The 18307-nt window shown below is 38.1% G+C and overlaps 1 protein-coding gene across 2 annotated transcripts in view; it reads right to left on the bottom strand.

Annotated features, from left to right (window-relative positions):
- Window positions 1-18307, bottom strand: part of LOC149024655 (alpha/beta hydrolase family protein) — a 29871-nt gene that overhangs the window by 10503 nt on the left and 1061 nt on the right. The window contains exons 3-7 of one of the 2 annotated variants that reach the window (XM_089144880.1): window positions 11188-11527; window positions 10856-11082; window positions 10568-10670; window positions 2137-2237; window positions 1714-1888 (exon numbers count right to left, since the gene is read on the bottom strand). In XM_089144880.1, the coding sequence (XP_089001006.1) occupies window positions 1714-1888; window positions 2137-2237; window positions 10568-10670; window positions 10856-11082; window positions 11188-11527 (946 nt within the window). Of the gene's footprint in view, window positions 1-1713; window positions 1889-2136; window positions 2238-10567; window positions 10671-10855; window positions 11528-18307 lie in introns of both variants that reach the window. The other variant, XM_089144879.1, reaches the window with a different exon arrangement.

The raw sequence follows: 18307 nt of genomic DNA, 5'->3' as shown, positions 1-18307 counted from the left end.
TCAAATCTGTTTGAAGAACAGGAACTCATGGACAAAGAAAATGGAATTGGTCTTATACATGGTGGGGGAATTGATCAACATACCTCCCATTATTCAACCCCCCCCCCTCCCCCCAGGAAAAAAATAAAATAAAAGAGAAGCATATCTCCCACACTATCCATCTATGGACCTTCTTGCCTCCCTGCCCCAGCCCTTTTAGATCTCTAACAACTTTGATATAAATAGAACTATATGTTAAAAAAGACGTACTCAGTGCATGAGGCTTCCACTACTGCCGTGCATCTGGGAGGAACAAACATACGCAGCCTTACACGCTGCTTTGCAGAATCGGCTGTTTTCAAGTTTTGGACCCACAAGCAATTGGCTGCAATAATACAACCCCAACCATTGCTCCAAGGCCCTCTAAAACTATAAACTAGCAAGTTGTATTATAACATGTTAACATTCGTGTACAACAAATTCAGATAGAACTGTTACTATCTAAGCCTACATTTGATCAATATACATTAGCTGTATATGCTTACTACAATGCCAAGAATGGTGTCGTACCCATACCAATACATTTATTCTTTTTCAAAGGAAAATGGTGTCTTGGTATTGGATTGTATCAGGGAATACAGACAGATACATTCCAACATGATTCGTACCAACCCATACATGTTGATATGGTCATTAAAGTCCCATATGAGTATCAAAACCTATGGGACTATCAGACTAAGATTATAATTTTTAGATCAGATACCAAAGGAGATTTTACCAAAAAACTTAATCTTCGTATTTAAATCATGGTTTTAAATCCAACTTTGTGCTATAAATCAATAGATTAGATAAAACTACGTAAGCTGATGAATCAAATAAGATTATTGGCAAGGATGTGCACTCAAATTAATGAAGGGTTTTTTTTAATTTATTTATTTTAATCTCACTCGAGTGTTGTTCTCCACTTATATTATTTATGCATGATAAATCCTATGCATTGATTATTGTCATAACAAACACCACAAAATAACGAATCAAAAAAGAAACAAAAACGAAAACACATTTAACGTGGTTCACACACTAATATGGTATACTACGTCCACGGGCAAAGAAGAAGAGTTCTCCACCATATAGAAGAAGAATAGAAGGAGATCTCACGACCAATCGCCAAGAATGGCGTTACAAGAACTCTCACCCAAACCCTAATCGAAAATCTCAAATCTCTTAATAATGTGGTAGGCGAACATAAGATCCATATATATATATGACTCCTATCGGGTAAACAGGTCGACCCCACCCAAGTCGTACCATACCTCCGCTTCCACCACAGATCTCCGCAAACGGGTCATTCAGGTAGTCCACTAAAATATGTCAGTGCGGGTCCATATTCCGAATTAGGTACAAGAATTCGGGTCAAAACATAACAATTATCATATTGCTTTTGCTTCAAAAATGTATTTCCAAGTGTATATTGACCATTTCCATGCACATCTATAGCAAACAATACTTATCTCCTATATGATACAACACGTCTCTTAGAACCTTCCAATACTATATTCAATACCAAAACTATATTAAAAAATAAATAAATAAATAAAAACTTGATTGCATGCCCTTAATTCATGTTGCAGATGTCAGATTATATTCTGAATTTACCTCTCAACAGTCAACAGTAACACTAAAGTGCACATATCACAGAAATAATGAATGGAGAAAAAGGATGAATAAGCTTACAAAAGTTGTTCAGCACAAGCTTTTCATATAGCTCAGGATGCATCATGTCTTCTGCTGAAATCAGAGGATCAAGCCACGACAAGACATAAGGAGGGCGACGTGAGAGTGGGTAAGCAGCAGATAATAATGCCCCCAAGGGAACAACAGGAACACTAAGAGCTTGTGCAGGATCTGCCTACAGGACAAGTTAACTACCATCATTCTCCAGTCAAATCTCATTCGGTTTACAGGTGTAAAGTTGTCACATTTGAATGAAAGCAAAGTTGTCACAGCGTCATGATGATCCAAGGTACATGGTTGTTGCCACATCTAGGATACGAAGGTATCCTTCCAGCAAAGGATGCCTGGACACCTAGGTGACACCTTGCAACTATGAATGAAAAGGAGCAAGGATCTAGAATCTGATGTTTCATTAAAACTTACAAGGGGTAATAGCAACTTTAGTGATGAATTTGAAGTAGTGTAATCGAGTGATGATGCCAACGTAACAACTGCAGCCAATCCAGAATCTCTAACTTCGAAACCTTATACGATGAATGCACATTACATTATATAGTTTATAGTGAAATTCAAACACAAAATCAAACAATAATAACATACAAGCCAAAAAATAAACGAAGTGGACCCAAAACTCATTTCACCACAATTTACCCAACAATCAAGACAAGACAGTATACGGAAAAGCTGTCCGACACTTTAAAAATGGAATACATAAAGATTGGCAAAACATACGCCTTGAAAAAGGTTCTTAGCTCTTAGCAAGTTGAATGTTAGATTGCAATCCCGATGAAAGAGAGTTTGGGAAACTAATGACTTAAATCTCAATAGAGAACAGCCATGTTATTTTTATAAGAGAAAGAGGTTTTACAAGTAGAACACCAAAACACTATAAAATTACAAATATTCCCCAAAACCATAGAATTCACATTATAGCACTCCACCTCAAGTAGGGGCATAGATGTCACACATGCCCAGCTTGACAAAATAGAATGAAAAACCTTACTTCTAAGTCCTTAGGTGAAAACATCAGCCAACTAATCACTAGATTGAACAAATGGTATACAGAACATATAAGAATAAAAAAATTAAAAAAAAAAGGACCTTGGTCAAGCTTCTCCTTGATGAAATGAAGGTCTATTAGCACATGCTTTTGTTCTGTTTTTGTCCTATCATCTTACAGCATTGTGGGAAAATTGGAGCTAAAATAAAGGTCTTTTCCATAACAGCTCATGGTACCATGTGCCATGGTATAAAACACAGCTTCAAAGCTGGAACTAGCAATCACAGCATGTTTCTTCCTATGTCAAGTCACAAGATTTTCTCCACCAAAGGAAAAACAATAGCCAGATGTATATCTGAAGTCCTCTGGAGAGCCTGCTCGTCTGAACTATGATGCCTCTGCTTATAGGTGGCTGCGAGGAGGGATAAGAACCATTTTTCCTAGGGCTGACTTTGACTACTGCAAAATCAACGTACAACAAAAACTAAAAGAGTGGAGCATGGATCATGTAAAATACCAACTCATCAAAGTCACAATATGAGAGACATCTGGTCGATTATAGAAGGACCTTTCTATCTCCCCACAAGGCATTTATAATCTCAAGTGTGCTCTTCAAATGCGGGTTTGTCTCAAGCATGGTGGGAGATCTTGAGATCCGCCGAGATCTCGGCGAGATATCTCGCTATTTTGAGATAGCGAGACGAGAGGAGAGGTGAGATCTGCGAGATGGGAGATCTCGCCATATCTCGCCGAGATCTCGCCTCTCTCTCGCTGCAACCATAAAAACTTGCCAGAAACTTGATTTTTGGCCGGAATTTGTTGGGGATTCAACTTCTAAACATCTTTAAGACATCTACAACATCAAATTATCATCATTCAAGCTTATTTCAACTAGATTTTCAACAAAGGTAAGATTTTCCCCCAAATTTGAATTTTTTTCAAATAGAATGTTCTAAAATGGTTGTGTAAGTCTAATGTAAATATATGTTGACCCACAAGCTTTAATCTACACTTTCATGGAAACCAATTTAATGTGATATTTAAACCGATATGTACTACAGTGATGAGTTGACTTGGGAGTCATATGTGGCCATCGTTTAGAATCAGTTGATGCAAAATGCTGAGTGATACTCTTGCTGTCTTGTAGTCTTGTAATCTTATTACTCACATACTCTTGTGATTGTGAACTTATGGATTATGATTTATGACTTACTAAAAGTCTAAAACTTCTTATGGTTGTAAAATTTTTGAAGACATTTAAGTTCTTTGATAGTTTGATGTGTAATGTATTTGATACTTTATAGTTGATAACATGAATTACTTGATTCTCTACATTACATGTTGTCTAACCTTGCATTTCATAGCACTTTGATTTTACACATAGGGTCAACTTAGAAGACATACTTAGGGTTATTTTCTCACAAATTTAAGGCCACCAATGTGTTCAAAAGGCCTTAAATAGGCTAAATACCAAATTTCAGCCCAACCGGGGCCCTAAAACCCACCGAGATTACGCCAAAATTTTGGTAGATCTCGCCATCTCGGTCGAGATCTCGCTATTTTGGAGTGGCGAGAGCGAGATCTCCCACCATGGTCTCAAGAGGACTGGAGGAGTATCAACAAGGGGACACCCAAGCATTTCCAATAGAAGATCTAAAGTGTAATTCCCATGAGAGAGACAGCATTAGAAGACCGAGCAACTTTGATTCTGCATAAGTACTACAACTGTCCCAAATCTCTGACCTCAAATTCCCGGCTCAAGTATGATTTCAACTTTTCTCTTTCGGTTGTGTCGCTCCCAATAAGGACAACATAACATAAACAATAATAATAGTGATGTGATCACCATATAGCTTAATGAAAAGGCTGTCACAAGCAGGAAGGATAATGATGTGATCCAAGACTGGAAGGAGACCAAGTATTCATCCAATTTCCAGGATCTGGGACAAACTAGTAAGCTGGGTAGGCAAAATAGGTTGTGGAATCCACTTGTAGGTTGGGCTAGGTCAAAGCCAGGGTTTGATGGTAGGATTAGGATCACACAAATCCTACAATCAATTGGGTATTGCACATATGATTTGAATGCTGACTATGTAGTTCAGATAAATTAAGGTTTTCTTCCTGGGTATTGAAGTGAAATAAATTCTAGGGCTTCATACGGTCAGAGTACAAACAAACTTGAATAATTTTGTTAGGAGAGCATGGAAGTGATCGATTGAACTGGAGTTAAATAGGATGGTTGATTTGGGAGATCTGAAATTAGGCCTTCCCATAAAAAACCAGTAAGGTGAAATTCTAGGGTTCAACGGTAGGAATGCAACTTGGATCAAGTTAGGGGCTTGTGTTGTAACATGTGTGGTTCAAATACGGAAAATTTATGATGTTTAATGCAAAGAAGTGGAAAGTATTACAACAATAGAAACTAGCGGTTTTTTATTCTAGAGTGGAGTGATGGCTAAAATAGAATAAAGGGGATGATAACAGACATATGGGGGCTTTGGGTTGAATTTCAATGTAAATGATGGTGATTTGAAATGCGGAGCGATTCTGGTGAACTATGGTTTCTGAAAACGATAATAGAAAAAAAGGGAGAATTAGGGTCAGGGATATTAGAGAACTAGAAGAACTGCAGAATTTCAGAATAGACTAACTGAGTTGTTGAAGAACAGCTACCAGAATGCTTAAATTAACTATAGAACTTGCAGAATTTTCAGCATACTTGAAGCTTCTTCAATGGAGATCAAATTAAACAGTGTTAGGTAATGAAGTAAATTTTAGTTTGCCCTTTACAATTATGTTTTTACTGGGTCAGTCTAGGTTTCGCAGTTTAGACTCAGTCTTATATTGGTCAAAATTCTTACATTTATTTTAGGAAAAGTTTCCTAAACTGAAGATTGTGGAATGGCTATTTATTCTCTATGTGAGGGGGAGGGCTGCAACTTCTATGGCACCCTCTCTTCTCACTTCTCCATTCTTCCCTCTTTCTTGTTCTCACCATTTTCCTTCTATTTCTCAATTTTTTTTTTTTTTTTTTTAATTACTTCTGCGTAACATGGTATCAGAACAGTAAGAGTCCGACCTGGTGTTGGAAAAGCAGTTTTGAGAGTTTTCTAGGTTTCCTCTTGGCAATCCAGCCTTTGCTGCACTCTGTGTTTAATTGAGAACCAACCACAGAATAATGTAGAGCAGTGTTTCTTTAAGGCGGCCTGATTCTACCCTATGAATGGCTTCAAGGTCAGGACATGTACTTTGCCTGCGACACTGAAATCTGACTGCTGTTTTAAGACTTATACTGCACTACGATCTACTACTTGATGGAAGATCTCAAAGCCTATTCTGATTTCTGTCAACAAGTATGCTCTTCTATGGAAGACAACTCCACTGTTGAGGGTCCTTTTTCACTCAGAATTTTGCTTCTCAGGTGCCATTACTCTGACTCAATCTACTTTAGTTATTTGAAGCTTATTCCTCAACTGTTGCTGCTGTGCACCTAGCTTGGCTGTTTGAATTTCTACTGATATGCTGAATGTACAAGTTACATCTATTGAACTCAATGGTGTGTCTAATTACCAATAGGCCCAGACTGTTGAAGCCCATATTCATGCAAAGGGAAAAGATCATATATATAAAAGAAGACCCTCCCCAAACCTGACCTCAAGGATCCCACATCTGTTGCTTCCCATGATAACTGGATGCGCGGAAATTCGATTGTTAAGATCCAGTTGTGGAACAGTGTTAAACCTAACATTGTGGCTAATGTAATGTTTCACACATTAGCTAAAGGTGTATGGGATGATCTTTATGAAAGTTATTCACAGACCAAACACATCTTCTGCGCTTATGAGCTCTAAAGAAAAATATTTCAGTTTTCACAAGGGGACAAATCACTTAGTGATTGTTTCAGTACTTATAAAGGGCATCTTGAGAAATTACAAATATACCAGCCTAATGTGAACTAGAATCCACCTCCTATCCAATACCCCATAGTGGGCCCCAAGGCCCCTCCAAAGTGGCTCACCTAGGGCTGGCCGAGCCCTCCAAGAGGGGTAGTTTGGTCCATCCCAGCCCTGATTAATTGCAAACTTTAATTTTCAGAAGAGTCTTGGTTGGTTAGAAGTCTAGCTTGAGTTAAAGATAAGTTTTTGAATCCTTAGGAGTCTTCTTTAAAGATAGACTTTGCAAGTCTTTATTTACAAGAAGAGTTCATTTAAGTCTTAGAGGGAATCCATTTTCAAGGAAATTCCATCAGATCTTTAAGTCTTAATTTTGATGGTTGAGATTAATTGTAAGGGGATCCTAATCTATAAAGGAAGCCCACTTAGGATGGAGTCTTTTAGTAGACTATAAAACACATGTTCTTTCTTTGTAATTTTCTCAAGTTTGAATTAAAACATTTATTTAAAGAATTGAGCCAAGAAGGTGCGGCAGGGTTCTTCTGATGGGGGCCTTGCAGTTATCTGGAGATTTCTTATCTTCATCAGCCCAGTCCTGCAATTCCAGCAAGTTCAGCAATCTTCCTTCTTCTAATTCAGCACCCAAGTAAGTTAGCAAGCCTCCCCAGCCCCCTCTCTCTCCTCCGAAGCCCATCCATAACCCTCACTACCCCTCCCCTGTTCTGAGCAACCCTAAAATTTCACTCCCCTTGCTGCGGCACCATTGGCAGCACCTTCCCAGCCCCTAGGACACCCTAAAACCCTCCCCTACCCCGGCAACACTGCCCAACCCCTCCTCCCCTCTCCCCTACCCTACGACACCCCCTCCCCTTTTCTAACCCTTTAGGCCAGCTCTTTCTTCTCTACTGACTTGTGGCAAGTCTGAGAACAGAAAAGAACAGAAAAAAGAAAGAAAAGAAGAAAAGAAACAAAGGGAAAGATCCAAGAAAGATTGCCCAAGATCTATTATCAAATTCACTTCTATTTTGATTTGTTGAAACCCTAAGATTTCCCTAACAATCCCTACACTCTCTGTTACCAAAATCCTACAACCCATAGGCATCCCAAAAATCATCCCTAAACTTCTCCATAATCAACTGCAGGCTTCCTAGGAATCCTTGATACACCCTGTCTCTCTTTGTTACATTCCATATTGATTCTGGATATCTCAAAACCATCCCATTTAGTTTTGTTAAACAAATTCTTTCCCAAACCCTACCTATTTAGGTCCCAATTTGGTCTCCTAGTCTATCCTGCCATATGTAACAATATTATCCATCCTATCCAGATTTGATAGTAATTTTGTTGGTTCAAAAAAGAATATGCTGGGCAAAACCTTAATTTTAGGGAAACCATCCTAGGTACCCTAACCCTAAAATTGGGTTTCCCATCACCAGCCTTTGACAGCTAACCTTGACCAATTACAAATTTAAAACAACAGAGAAGAATTTCATGAGGCTAAATTTTTGGCCGGTTTTGCATCCTAATAACCAAGGCAGCGAAAAAGCCAGTTACTTACTGGAGAGAAGGTGCCGTCCTTCAATGAGGTCTTCTCTCGATTTAATCATCTTGTCACTATTCAATCCAAGTATTCTGCTGCTGCCCCTACCAAAGAAAAATCTGCTTTTTATAGCTGATAGAGGAAGAGGATCTTTTAAAGGACCACAAAAAGCTGTGGTCAGCATGTAGTCATGGTTCCCGTGGACGAGGGACTGATGGAAAGCAATTTGACAAGCCCTCTCGCCAGTGCACCTTTTATGAAAAGCCTAACCATACATTGACACATGTTAGCTGGATTGGCTCATGAATTAGCTAATGCTGGATCTTATTCACACCGATAGGGATCCTAACCATGGCAATAAATCTCTAGCATCTACTTCTGGAGTTTCTTCCACTGGACCTAATATTTCTGGTGATGACTATAGTATGCTTCTCAAACATCTACAGCAGCTTGAAGCTGCCACTGCCTCCACATCAACTGCTATCTTGGCTCATTCAAGTAACTATGCTTTCCTCAAATCTACTTCCACACCATGGATCATCGATTCTGGTGTTTCCTGCCATACGATTGGTAACTCTGATTTGTTTGATCCTTGAATAGTCATACTAACTCTTCACCTGTTTTTCTAATGATGGTTCTACTACCAAGGTAGCCAGACATGGAGTGGTCTTCCCCACAACCGACATGGACTTTTACCCTGTTCTATTTGCTCGCAAACTTCCTTTAAGTTTGTTTTCTGTTAGTCAATTAACCAAGAATTTTAACTGTTCTATTGCTTTCATTCCTTCTTATTGTGTCTTTCAGGATCTAGTTATCTACAGACACGGACAACGATTGGTGGAGAGCTTGAGTAACTGGGCTTGTACTGCTTAAATGGCACTGGACCTTCTGCTGCTGTTGTTGCATCCACTGCTACTTCTCTCCAGTGGCATTATCGACTTGATGATCCCTCTATGGCAAAACTCCACCTATGGTTCCTGGTTTTTGGTCTACTTCTCACCTCCAGTGTGAAGCGTGTGAATTGGGAAAACATCACCAGTCTTCTTTTCTTGTTAGTAGTAATACACGTAGCAGTACCTCTTTATTTTCTTTAGTCCTTTCTAACATTTGGGGTCCTTTTCACGTCCGTAATAGATTAGGGCTTAGTTATCTTGTCAGCTTTGTTGATGATTATTCCTGTTTGACTTGTAAAAGATCAGTACCAATTTGTTCAGTTTTTAAGAACATCTAGAATAAAATAAGAACTCAGTTTGATGCTGGTATTAAAATTTCTTGGTCTGATAATGCTCAAGTAAGTTCAAAAGGATATTTCTGAATTTTGTTTGTCAAAAGGGATGATACATCAAACAAGTTGCCTTTACACCCCCCCCCCCCCCCCCCCCAATAAAATGGGGTGGCTGAATGTAAGAATCAACACTTGTTGGATATTGCTCGTTCTATTATGTTTTAATTGAAGGTTCCCAAACATTTTTGGTATAATGCTATTTTTACAACTTGTTTTCTCATAAATCATATGCCTTCTTCTGTGACAGACATAAAATCCCTTTTCAACTTTTGCACCCTAATGCACCCCATTTCCCATTCCACCCCGTGTTTTTGGATGTCTGTATTTTTTTCATTACTTTAAGCCGGGAATCGACAATTTATCTCCACGTGCACTGAAATGTGTTTTTCCTGGATATTCTCGTACTCAGAAGGGGTACCATTGTCCTGACCCAATTTCAAATTGTCATTTTGTGAGTTGATGTTACCTTATCCGAAGACACCCCCTTTTATTCTACTCCAAATGATTTAACTGATGTTTTTCCTAACAAATCACCTGATATTCTTATCCCACTTTCTCCTACCACAGAGTCCTGAGTTCATAATTGAGACAGTTCTTTGACTCAAGAAGCAGAATTTTCCTGCAACAAAATAAAACTTTAGGCACAATACCATCTTTCTTGATCGGTTCCTCCCTCATAATGGTTCATTCACCTTTCTTCAACATATAAGCCCCACAACTAATTTTTTTAGTTTTACCCTTGAACTATTTGAACCCTAAGCAACCACATTGGTGATATGACCTTACTTACTGATCCTATTTGGCTTTCATCTTACCTCAAAATCATTTTCTAATTTATTTTTCCATTTTTCTATTTTTATGAGATAGTAGGGTTCTTATCCTATGTCAGCATCACAAGTAGAAGGATCATGAATGAAGTATACAAATGATAAAATGAAAGAAAAAGAAAAGCAACTGATCGGCAGACAGACAAACTACAAAAGCGCCAAATCAACATAGCCATGATAATGGCTTCACCTCTGTGAGACGAAAAGCTCAGAAAACAATTTCTACTCTAAAGGTCAACAAGATGATTACTTTATTACCACTGCACAAACATATTATTGAGACAAATAGGACACAGGTCAGCAACCTACCACAACGTGAGAGCACGGCATACAGCAAGATGCCACCCATAGAGTGTCCAATTGCAAGCAACTTACCATCCTTTGGCTTTCCTTGACTCCTTATGTATTCCATCTACATTGTCAAACTCAGGACTGTTACATTCCCCACAACAGATGGTATTAAGAAGAAAAAAATTTTCATATAATATACGCGCTGTTTACAGAGCAAACAGGAGATTCACATCAAGAGGTATCAAATGAAAAACTGAAATGACTTTATCAAGTTCAAATCCTTTAAGCCAGAGAAAGTCACCTCACCACAGCAGGAATATCCTCCTCCAGATAGTTATCAAAGTCCCAATCATACTTCACAATCAAATCAAGTTGTTTCTGGAAATCCTCTATGGTAGTAGTGAAACGCTCGCGCAAGTCAAACAATTGTGGTGAAACAGATCGTTGTCCTTCTTCAATAATGTTTACAAGCCTTTGACTCAAATCCCTAATTTGGCCAGTGATAGCAGAGTTCTCCCTTGCTTCTAATAAACCTGAAAGTTTTCCCCTGACCTCACTAAAGCGTTCAGATAATTGATACTCTTCCAAAAGTTTTGATATTTGATCAAATAATTTAGCAGACATAATCTTAGATTGACCTTCGCTAAGAAAGCCAGAAAGTCGCTCTGACAAACGCATAAATGTTTCTGTCAACTCTGTCACCACTTGTGATTTATCCCAACTTGTCCTGTTTCCTTTGTCAGCTGAGGTTTCAGATTCTGGCAAAGCACTGGTGCTAAGAATTGACTGCTGCTCTGTTGAAACAGCACCATTTATAAGGCCTCCGGCAACACGTTCCATCTGCTCTGTTATGGCACCATTACTGAAAGAATCCCCTACTGTGTTGGACTCTTCAGCTCTTCTGCTCAATCCAGCACCTCGAACTTCAAGAATCCAAGTATCATATCCTTGACTTGACATGTATCGTGCAAACGAACACTGCAAGCAGTCAGCACCCATTACAAAAGATGTTTGAAGAATAATAATGCTGGAAATGACAAGGATCAGATGATGCTAAGTTAAATATAAAAATTGAATCAGCCGATTTTTTTTTTTTTTTGGATTGAAAATTTTTTTCTCAGTTGAAATTTTGACTAGACCTAGAAATGCATACATGACAAAATTCGAACATTCTCTGTCAATCCAGTCCTGTGGCAAACCCCAAAAACAGCTAGTACAAAACAGTTAAGTCACTACACATAATGAATGACTGCATATTGGTGAGACTACAAATAAAAAAGGAAAACAGAGGAAAAGATGAAACTAGAATAGGCCTCCAAATGTCGTACCCAACACAATTCAAGCATCAACCAGTCCTACCAGAATTCAAATTCTAGGGCCTTGGAAGGACTCAGTTTAGTCATGTAATGCAGGATGAGGATCATGAGGCCCATACATAGGGGTTACACATGAGATCCACACATGCAGTTCAGACCTGAGGAGGCAGCTGGGCAGGGGATGTACATATCGAGCTAGTCCAGTACACAGAAAGCCTGGGTGAAAGTGAAGGATCTGGAGATCACCAGGCACCGTCCTTCAAAGGATAGAAGCCCACCAGCACATCACATTGATAATTGCTTCAAAAGCATCAGTCAGCTGTTGGATATGGTGGTGGACCATCCTTCATCAGTTCAGCATTTGGAAATACGGTGACTATGAGGATGGCTGTGATGATATTCTAATTCATTTCCCAACATTATCATAGGGTGGGTCACATGGTGGTTCATCATTCATCGACAGATTCTTCTCGTATCCAGGTGAAGTAAGTTGTAGATTAAAGAAGAAAATGACCAAAACTATGTTCATGATACTGTTCTTGTGAACAGAGGTGCCGATCATGGATGTTGCATGGAGAAAGAAGTCCAAGAAATACTGAGATTCTGTAGGTTCACTGAAGATAGTAAGAGAAGTGAGATTCTATGGCTGATTTATTTAAGTTTCTATTTTCATAATCATGCTTGATTACCGAACTGGAGACTATATTAGTAGTTATTACTTACTAGCAAGGGTTTTATTTATCTTAGAACCTTCTGTTTTGGTTAAATTCTGATATTTTAGTTGGCTTTTTGTACAAGTCTCAATAATGTTTCATAGGACACTTGCTATTTTTCTGAGTAGCAGCAGTAGCTATATGCAATCGAGACATTATAGTCTCTTCCTAACAATTTGAAGAAAGAGAAGAGGTTTATGCTTGAGTGATTCAGCTTTCTGAGAGAATTAGTTGCCCTCGGAAAGAGTTATGGTACAAAACCATGGGTCAGAGAACCTTCTCTTCCCTGTCCGTTCTTACCTGTTGGCTGTTGAGTGATTCAGCTTTCTGAGAGAATCAGTTGCTCTCGGAAAGAGTTATGGTACAAAAACCATGGGTCAGAGAACCTTCTCTTCCCTGTCCCTTCTTACCTGTTGGCTGTTGCTATATTTTTCATTTCTTCTTTGGTTTATTCTCTATAAACCTGCAACCTGTGCTGTCGCGACCTATGACAGATAATCATATGTCCCTGTGTGATATTTGAGTTGTTGTTTATACCATAGAAGAAAATTCAACTGAAATTGTCGAAATTTCTGTCGAAATGTCTGCATTTTTCAAAAAACGAAATTCCATTTATTTCGGAAAAGTGTCAAATTTCGACCGAAATTTCAGAGATTTCGACCATTTTGGAGGTTTCAACTGAAATTTCGACCATTTCGAGTTTTTCCTTAGTTTTTGTTGATTTCTATTCCATTTTCACCTAATTTCCATGACTCCTTTGCCTTCAAACACCTCTTTTGCTCATTTTTCGTCTCCAAACACCTCCTAAGCTACAACAGCTACAAAGGAAACTCTGACAACAATAGAATGTGAAGCATGAGCCATACCCAACAGTTCCAAACTTCCCCTTTTTTTATTTTTGTTTTGTTCATGCTTTAAATGATCTTGTATTGCCTTGAAATTAATATATGTTTAGCCCAGGACTATGATCTATGATTGTGTTTTGTTAAACTTATATTTTTATTATTTTCTACCATTTTTTTATTTTATAATTTTAATAATTATTTTCTAAAATTATATATTTTTATTTTATGTATATATGATATATAGGCTTCAACTTAATATATGTGAGACACCATCACTTGATCTAGTCAGTCATTTTATTTTGTTGACTTGTTGTGTATGTATCATTCTACCAAATAATTCATATATGCTGATGATTCTATGCCTGTATGCAATACAGTTTACACTTGTCGGAACCAGTCATTTGTTAGTATACTTGAATAATAAATTTTCAATGTTTTTTTTTTTGGGCAAAATACTAGTTCCATTGTGTTTACTATACTTGAAATAGGTAGTATGCAAGAATCCAAATCATTTTGAGTCCATATGAGGCCCGAAATTGAAGTTTCAATTTCCCAAAAAAAATGTCCAGTTTCGACCGAAACATCAAAATTTTGGCCTTTTGCAAGGTCAAAATTCCTATTTCAGTCAAATTTTCTTCCTTGGTTTATACGCTAAGGCCTGGTCCATCCATTTCTCTAAGAAGCTGGTGATTAGAAGGCTCCAAACTCCCTGCAGCACCTAGTTTTTGGAGTTATATGGGAGTATTCTTCAGGCTATCATCTGGTAATCTGTTGTCCATTGTCCAGCCTCTGACTCTGAGTATAGCCTGATCCAATGGCTATACTTTTTAAATAAGAAGTTTTTGTAATTCCATAACCAGCCATCAGAATTAGCTTCCTATATCTGTTCGAACTACTGCTTAGACCTAATGCTTTTCGGCACTATATTAATGCTTCCAGTAGGATAGTTTATTGAACTTTGTATTATTTGAGCCAAACAAGGTGAGCCAAACAAGGCAAGCTCTGAATTAAGTCCTGAGGGTTATGATTATGTTTGTAGGGTGTTGATGCGACTGAATGAGCAAATGGATCAACTGGATAAATGATGGCAATAATGCAGCAACCTTGGGGCCTTCCATTATCATATATAGCCCCTTCTTTGGAGAAGAGACCTGTTCTCAAACCACCAGAACCAAAGTCAAGGTCAATGTTGGAAGTATTCTAGCCACTAGTCACAACGAAGAAAAGCCAATCCTTGATTTACCTACAGTCAAGACTTCTGCTGAAAACTTTGAAAACAACAAGGTTGTAATGATGGACAATGAAGTGAGACTAAAGTACTTGATAAAACAGTTGAAGCAACAACTTCTGTGGACCGCAAGGAAGAAGACTCCAAGGAGTTAGCACCACGGAGAAGGTTGAAAAGGGTGTAGAAAATATAGTGCAAAAGAAGATTATGAACACAAAAGTGATCAAGTCAAGTTCATCATGCCAGCTTAGTTCTTTGAAGAGAAAGCTCCACACCTCAAAGACTACATTCCAAAAATCTATGAGCTACCAGAATATTTATTCAGTCTGAAACTGGATGTGTACCAAGCACAAGTTGCCCTTAACTATAACAAGCTTGGGTCAGCCTTTTTTGAAAGAAAAGGTGCAAGTTGATGTAGATTGAACCATGAAGAAGAGAAGGACCAAAATATTGACCATGTTACTGTTTATGTAGAACAGTGGCATGGGCCAATAGACCCTACAAAAAGAAGGAAGTCCAAGAAAACTTTGAGATTCTGTGGGACCTACTGAAGATAGAGAGAGAAAGGATATTTCTTTACTGATTTAATTAGTCTATATTGTTAAATTTCTATTTTGTAACATGCGCTAAGGTGAAGCTTCTACTTGGTAGTATCAAGTTGAACTTTATTTACCTTTAGTACCTTCTATTCGGGTCAAAAGCATAGATCTTAGTTATGAACCAGTGGCTGATGCAGATAGAAGCACGGAGAGGGGAGGACAAAAAAAGGAAATCAAGAAAAACTGTTCATTTGATATTTACATGGTATTGTTCGCATGAATAGTGTCACAGTGGTATTGTTAGCGTGGGAATGCTTTTTAGAAAATCTTGAAGTTCCCATTGGAGATATCAAGTAGTGAATTTCTATCCTATATTGCCCAATTTGTCAATAAGTTTCTTTTTTTCTTTCTTTTTTTTTTTTTTTTTTTTTTTTTTTGGGTGGGTGGGTGGGGGGGGTTCATCTAGTTTATATTTTGTCAGTCATTTTCTACTGATTTTGATTCAGGCAAATACTAGTAAGGTAGGGATTTGTTTCTGTTTTCATCTATGCTATTAAACAAGGAACTCATAGATTCCTTACTCTTTTTCTAACTTAATAATATTTTGTGCAATTCAGAAAGTTATCTAATTATAAGGCCCACAGACTTTAAGGCTCAAATTTAAAGTTAGTGAATGTAGGGAGTTCTGCTTTGTGAGTTCTGCTTTGTGCAAGAGATCCCTATGAGATGCAGTAAGGTGAGAGGCATTGGGTGGGATACGCTAGTCTGAGAAAGACTATAGCCTTCACCCCCATCATCTCCCAACTGACACTCTTTCTGGTTTACATGTTCTGAATTAGTCCTTTGCACATCTGAGACAACCAATATCTACGAGTTGCTGCCAAGATTCTATCATTCAACTGAGTGCCTATTTCTACTGCTGCAACATTAGTGATAGAAAAGAACAATATTCCTCTTGCACTCAGATTTTATGGCCATCGATCTCGCTGTCCGGCCATCAGTTGCTGCCCATGTTTTGAAGGACCAAACATCATCCAGACATTCCCTGTACCAGAGATTTCAAGGCCATTGAGTCATCTGATGCATAATACTCGAGATTGTTACCAATTCTGTTCTCTTGTTTCTACTTTGGTTTTGTGCTCACCATACCAGGTCTGTAACTCAGAGCAACTAACACTCAGCAAACCAGAACAGGACGAAGGAAGATCAAACTGTGAGAGGGAGAAGGAGAAAGTTGAGAATGAGACAGAGCCAGCAATAGACCTGTAAGTACTACTGCTGGCTAATGATATAATAGGAATTAGGAAAGTTAAATGAGTAATAAGAAACTACCTAGTAAACAAGATAAGTTTATGACTATCAAGGTATTTCACAAAATGGAGAAGCCTCCATATCATGAATCCAACAAAGATCTACTGCTGACCATGGAGTGGCTCCAATAAAGATATACACAGCATTCTGTAAGACCAACCACCAATAACTTACCAAGGCCAGCAGTTTTACCTGATATCTGGAGTACTCAATCACCTCAAGAGGACCTCAAGTCGATAGGAGTTTGCCCACCAAGTGCTTAACTGTTGTTACAATGTCTATACTCCAAAATTCTGGGTTCAATCCCAGTTTATGCCCTGTGACAGGCCTTGTTAGGCTTCTGTCTGTTTCTTCTGGGGCTAGGGTATTTTTAAAACTTTGTCAAAATATTGTTATGCAATGTCTCAGGTAGCTACCCCTATTGTTTACTCACTGCTGGTAGCTGTTACATATACTGTTGCTGAGATTGATAGTTGTGACTGATCTAGTTGTATCTAAGATCCTATTCTGGGGTTGAGTCACTTGTGAGGTAGCTCTCAATTAATGGCACAGCTATCCTTTATCCCGAACTAGCTGAACATCTGAAACCAACATTCGTGCATTTATTTTTCACATGTTCTAGTACTTAAAGTGAGACCAGGTCACCTTGTTTGCATTCAGATCACACAAGGGGAGAATATATTGGCATGCATTTCTCTGGTGGTTGCAAGGGGACCATGAAGTGTTGGGGAATAGCAGAAATAGAAGCACGATGCCATATTTTGGTTGAAAGGACTAGGAGTTCGCATAACATTTCATTTTTGAAAAGCCTTGGTATTAACAAGATTTGAAAAGCTTACTGATTTCGACCAAAAAAAATTTCCAAAATTTGTGATTTGGTCGTTCCAGCAGAATTTCAGTGAAATTAATTTTGGTATAATTTCAAGCTTCTGTCCCATTCTGCGTCTTCAGCTGAGAACTCCAAAACTACATATAGGACATCAATATTTGGCAAAAGACTTTACTTGGCAATGAATCAGATTTGGAGGTCAACTATGAAGCAGCCACTTCAACATTTTGGTAGATTTGAAACATTTTTTAGCTAAATTTTTTTCAAATTTTCACCTATATGCCTGTAGATTCTTCAGGCAAAGGATGTGATGGCCACCGTATGTAATAGGTTTGAAAGCTACACCACCAATATGCACAATTTTTTCCCCTCGCAATCTAATGCTTCAAAATAGAATTTCCTGTTAATCATCTATGATGACACCTTAACGCTGGTCTAATATTAATGGTTTTTCTTCATTCTAATTATGTGTTACAGTTACTTCTATAGAATATTGTGTTCTATATTAATAAAGTGTATGTAGAATACATCATATAAGAGAAAGGATACCAAAACAAAGAGCATATAGTACCCTCCTAAGGTCCAAAGTCTGAATGCAAACTACAATTTTGTGCATGCATTTTACAATCTAAAGGTTTATATATGCTTCTAGGTGCTTAATTAAAGTTCCTTGAAGTTGATGTCCAAAATGATGATTAGAGTCATCAGACCACCAATTGAAATCCGAAATATTTTGGTTTGGGCCTGGGTTGAATCCGAATTCTCCAACCATGAATGCAAGTAAATAAAGATATATTCAAGCGACATGTTCGAATGCGCAATACACTTCATTTGGTAAGTTGCATTCAGGATAAAGAAATACCATTGCGTGACCTTAAATGCAACTAAAGACCATGATGGGAAGTAGCTAGATTCCTCTAAAATTGACTTAGCATCCAGCAAGGCAGGGTATTTATGTGTTGTTATCTACTGCTAAA

This window comes from Hakea prostrata, chromosome 2 (genome assembly GCF_041222555.1).
Source record: "Hakea prostrata isolate BN-2017 chromosome 2, UWA_Hpros_2, whole genome shotgun sequence".
NCBI lineage: Eukaryota > Viridiplantae > Streptophyta > Magnoliopsida > Proteales > Proteaceae > Hakea > Hakea prostrata.
Note: the sequence above shows the minus strand (reverse complement) of the source record. Positions and strands in the feature narration are given on the sequence as shown.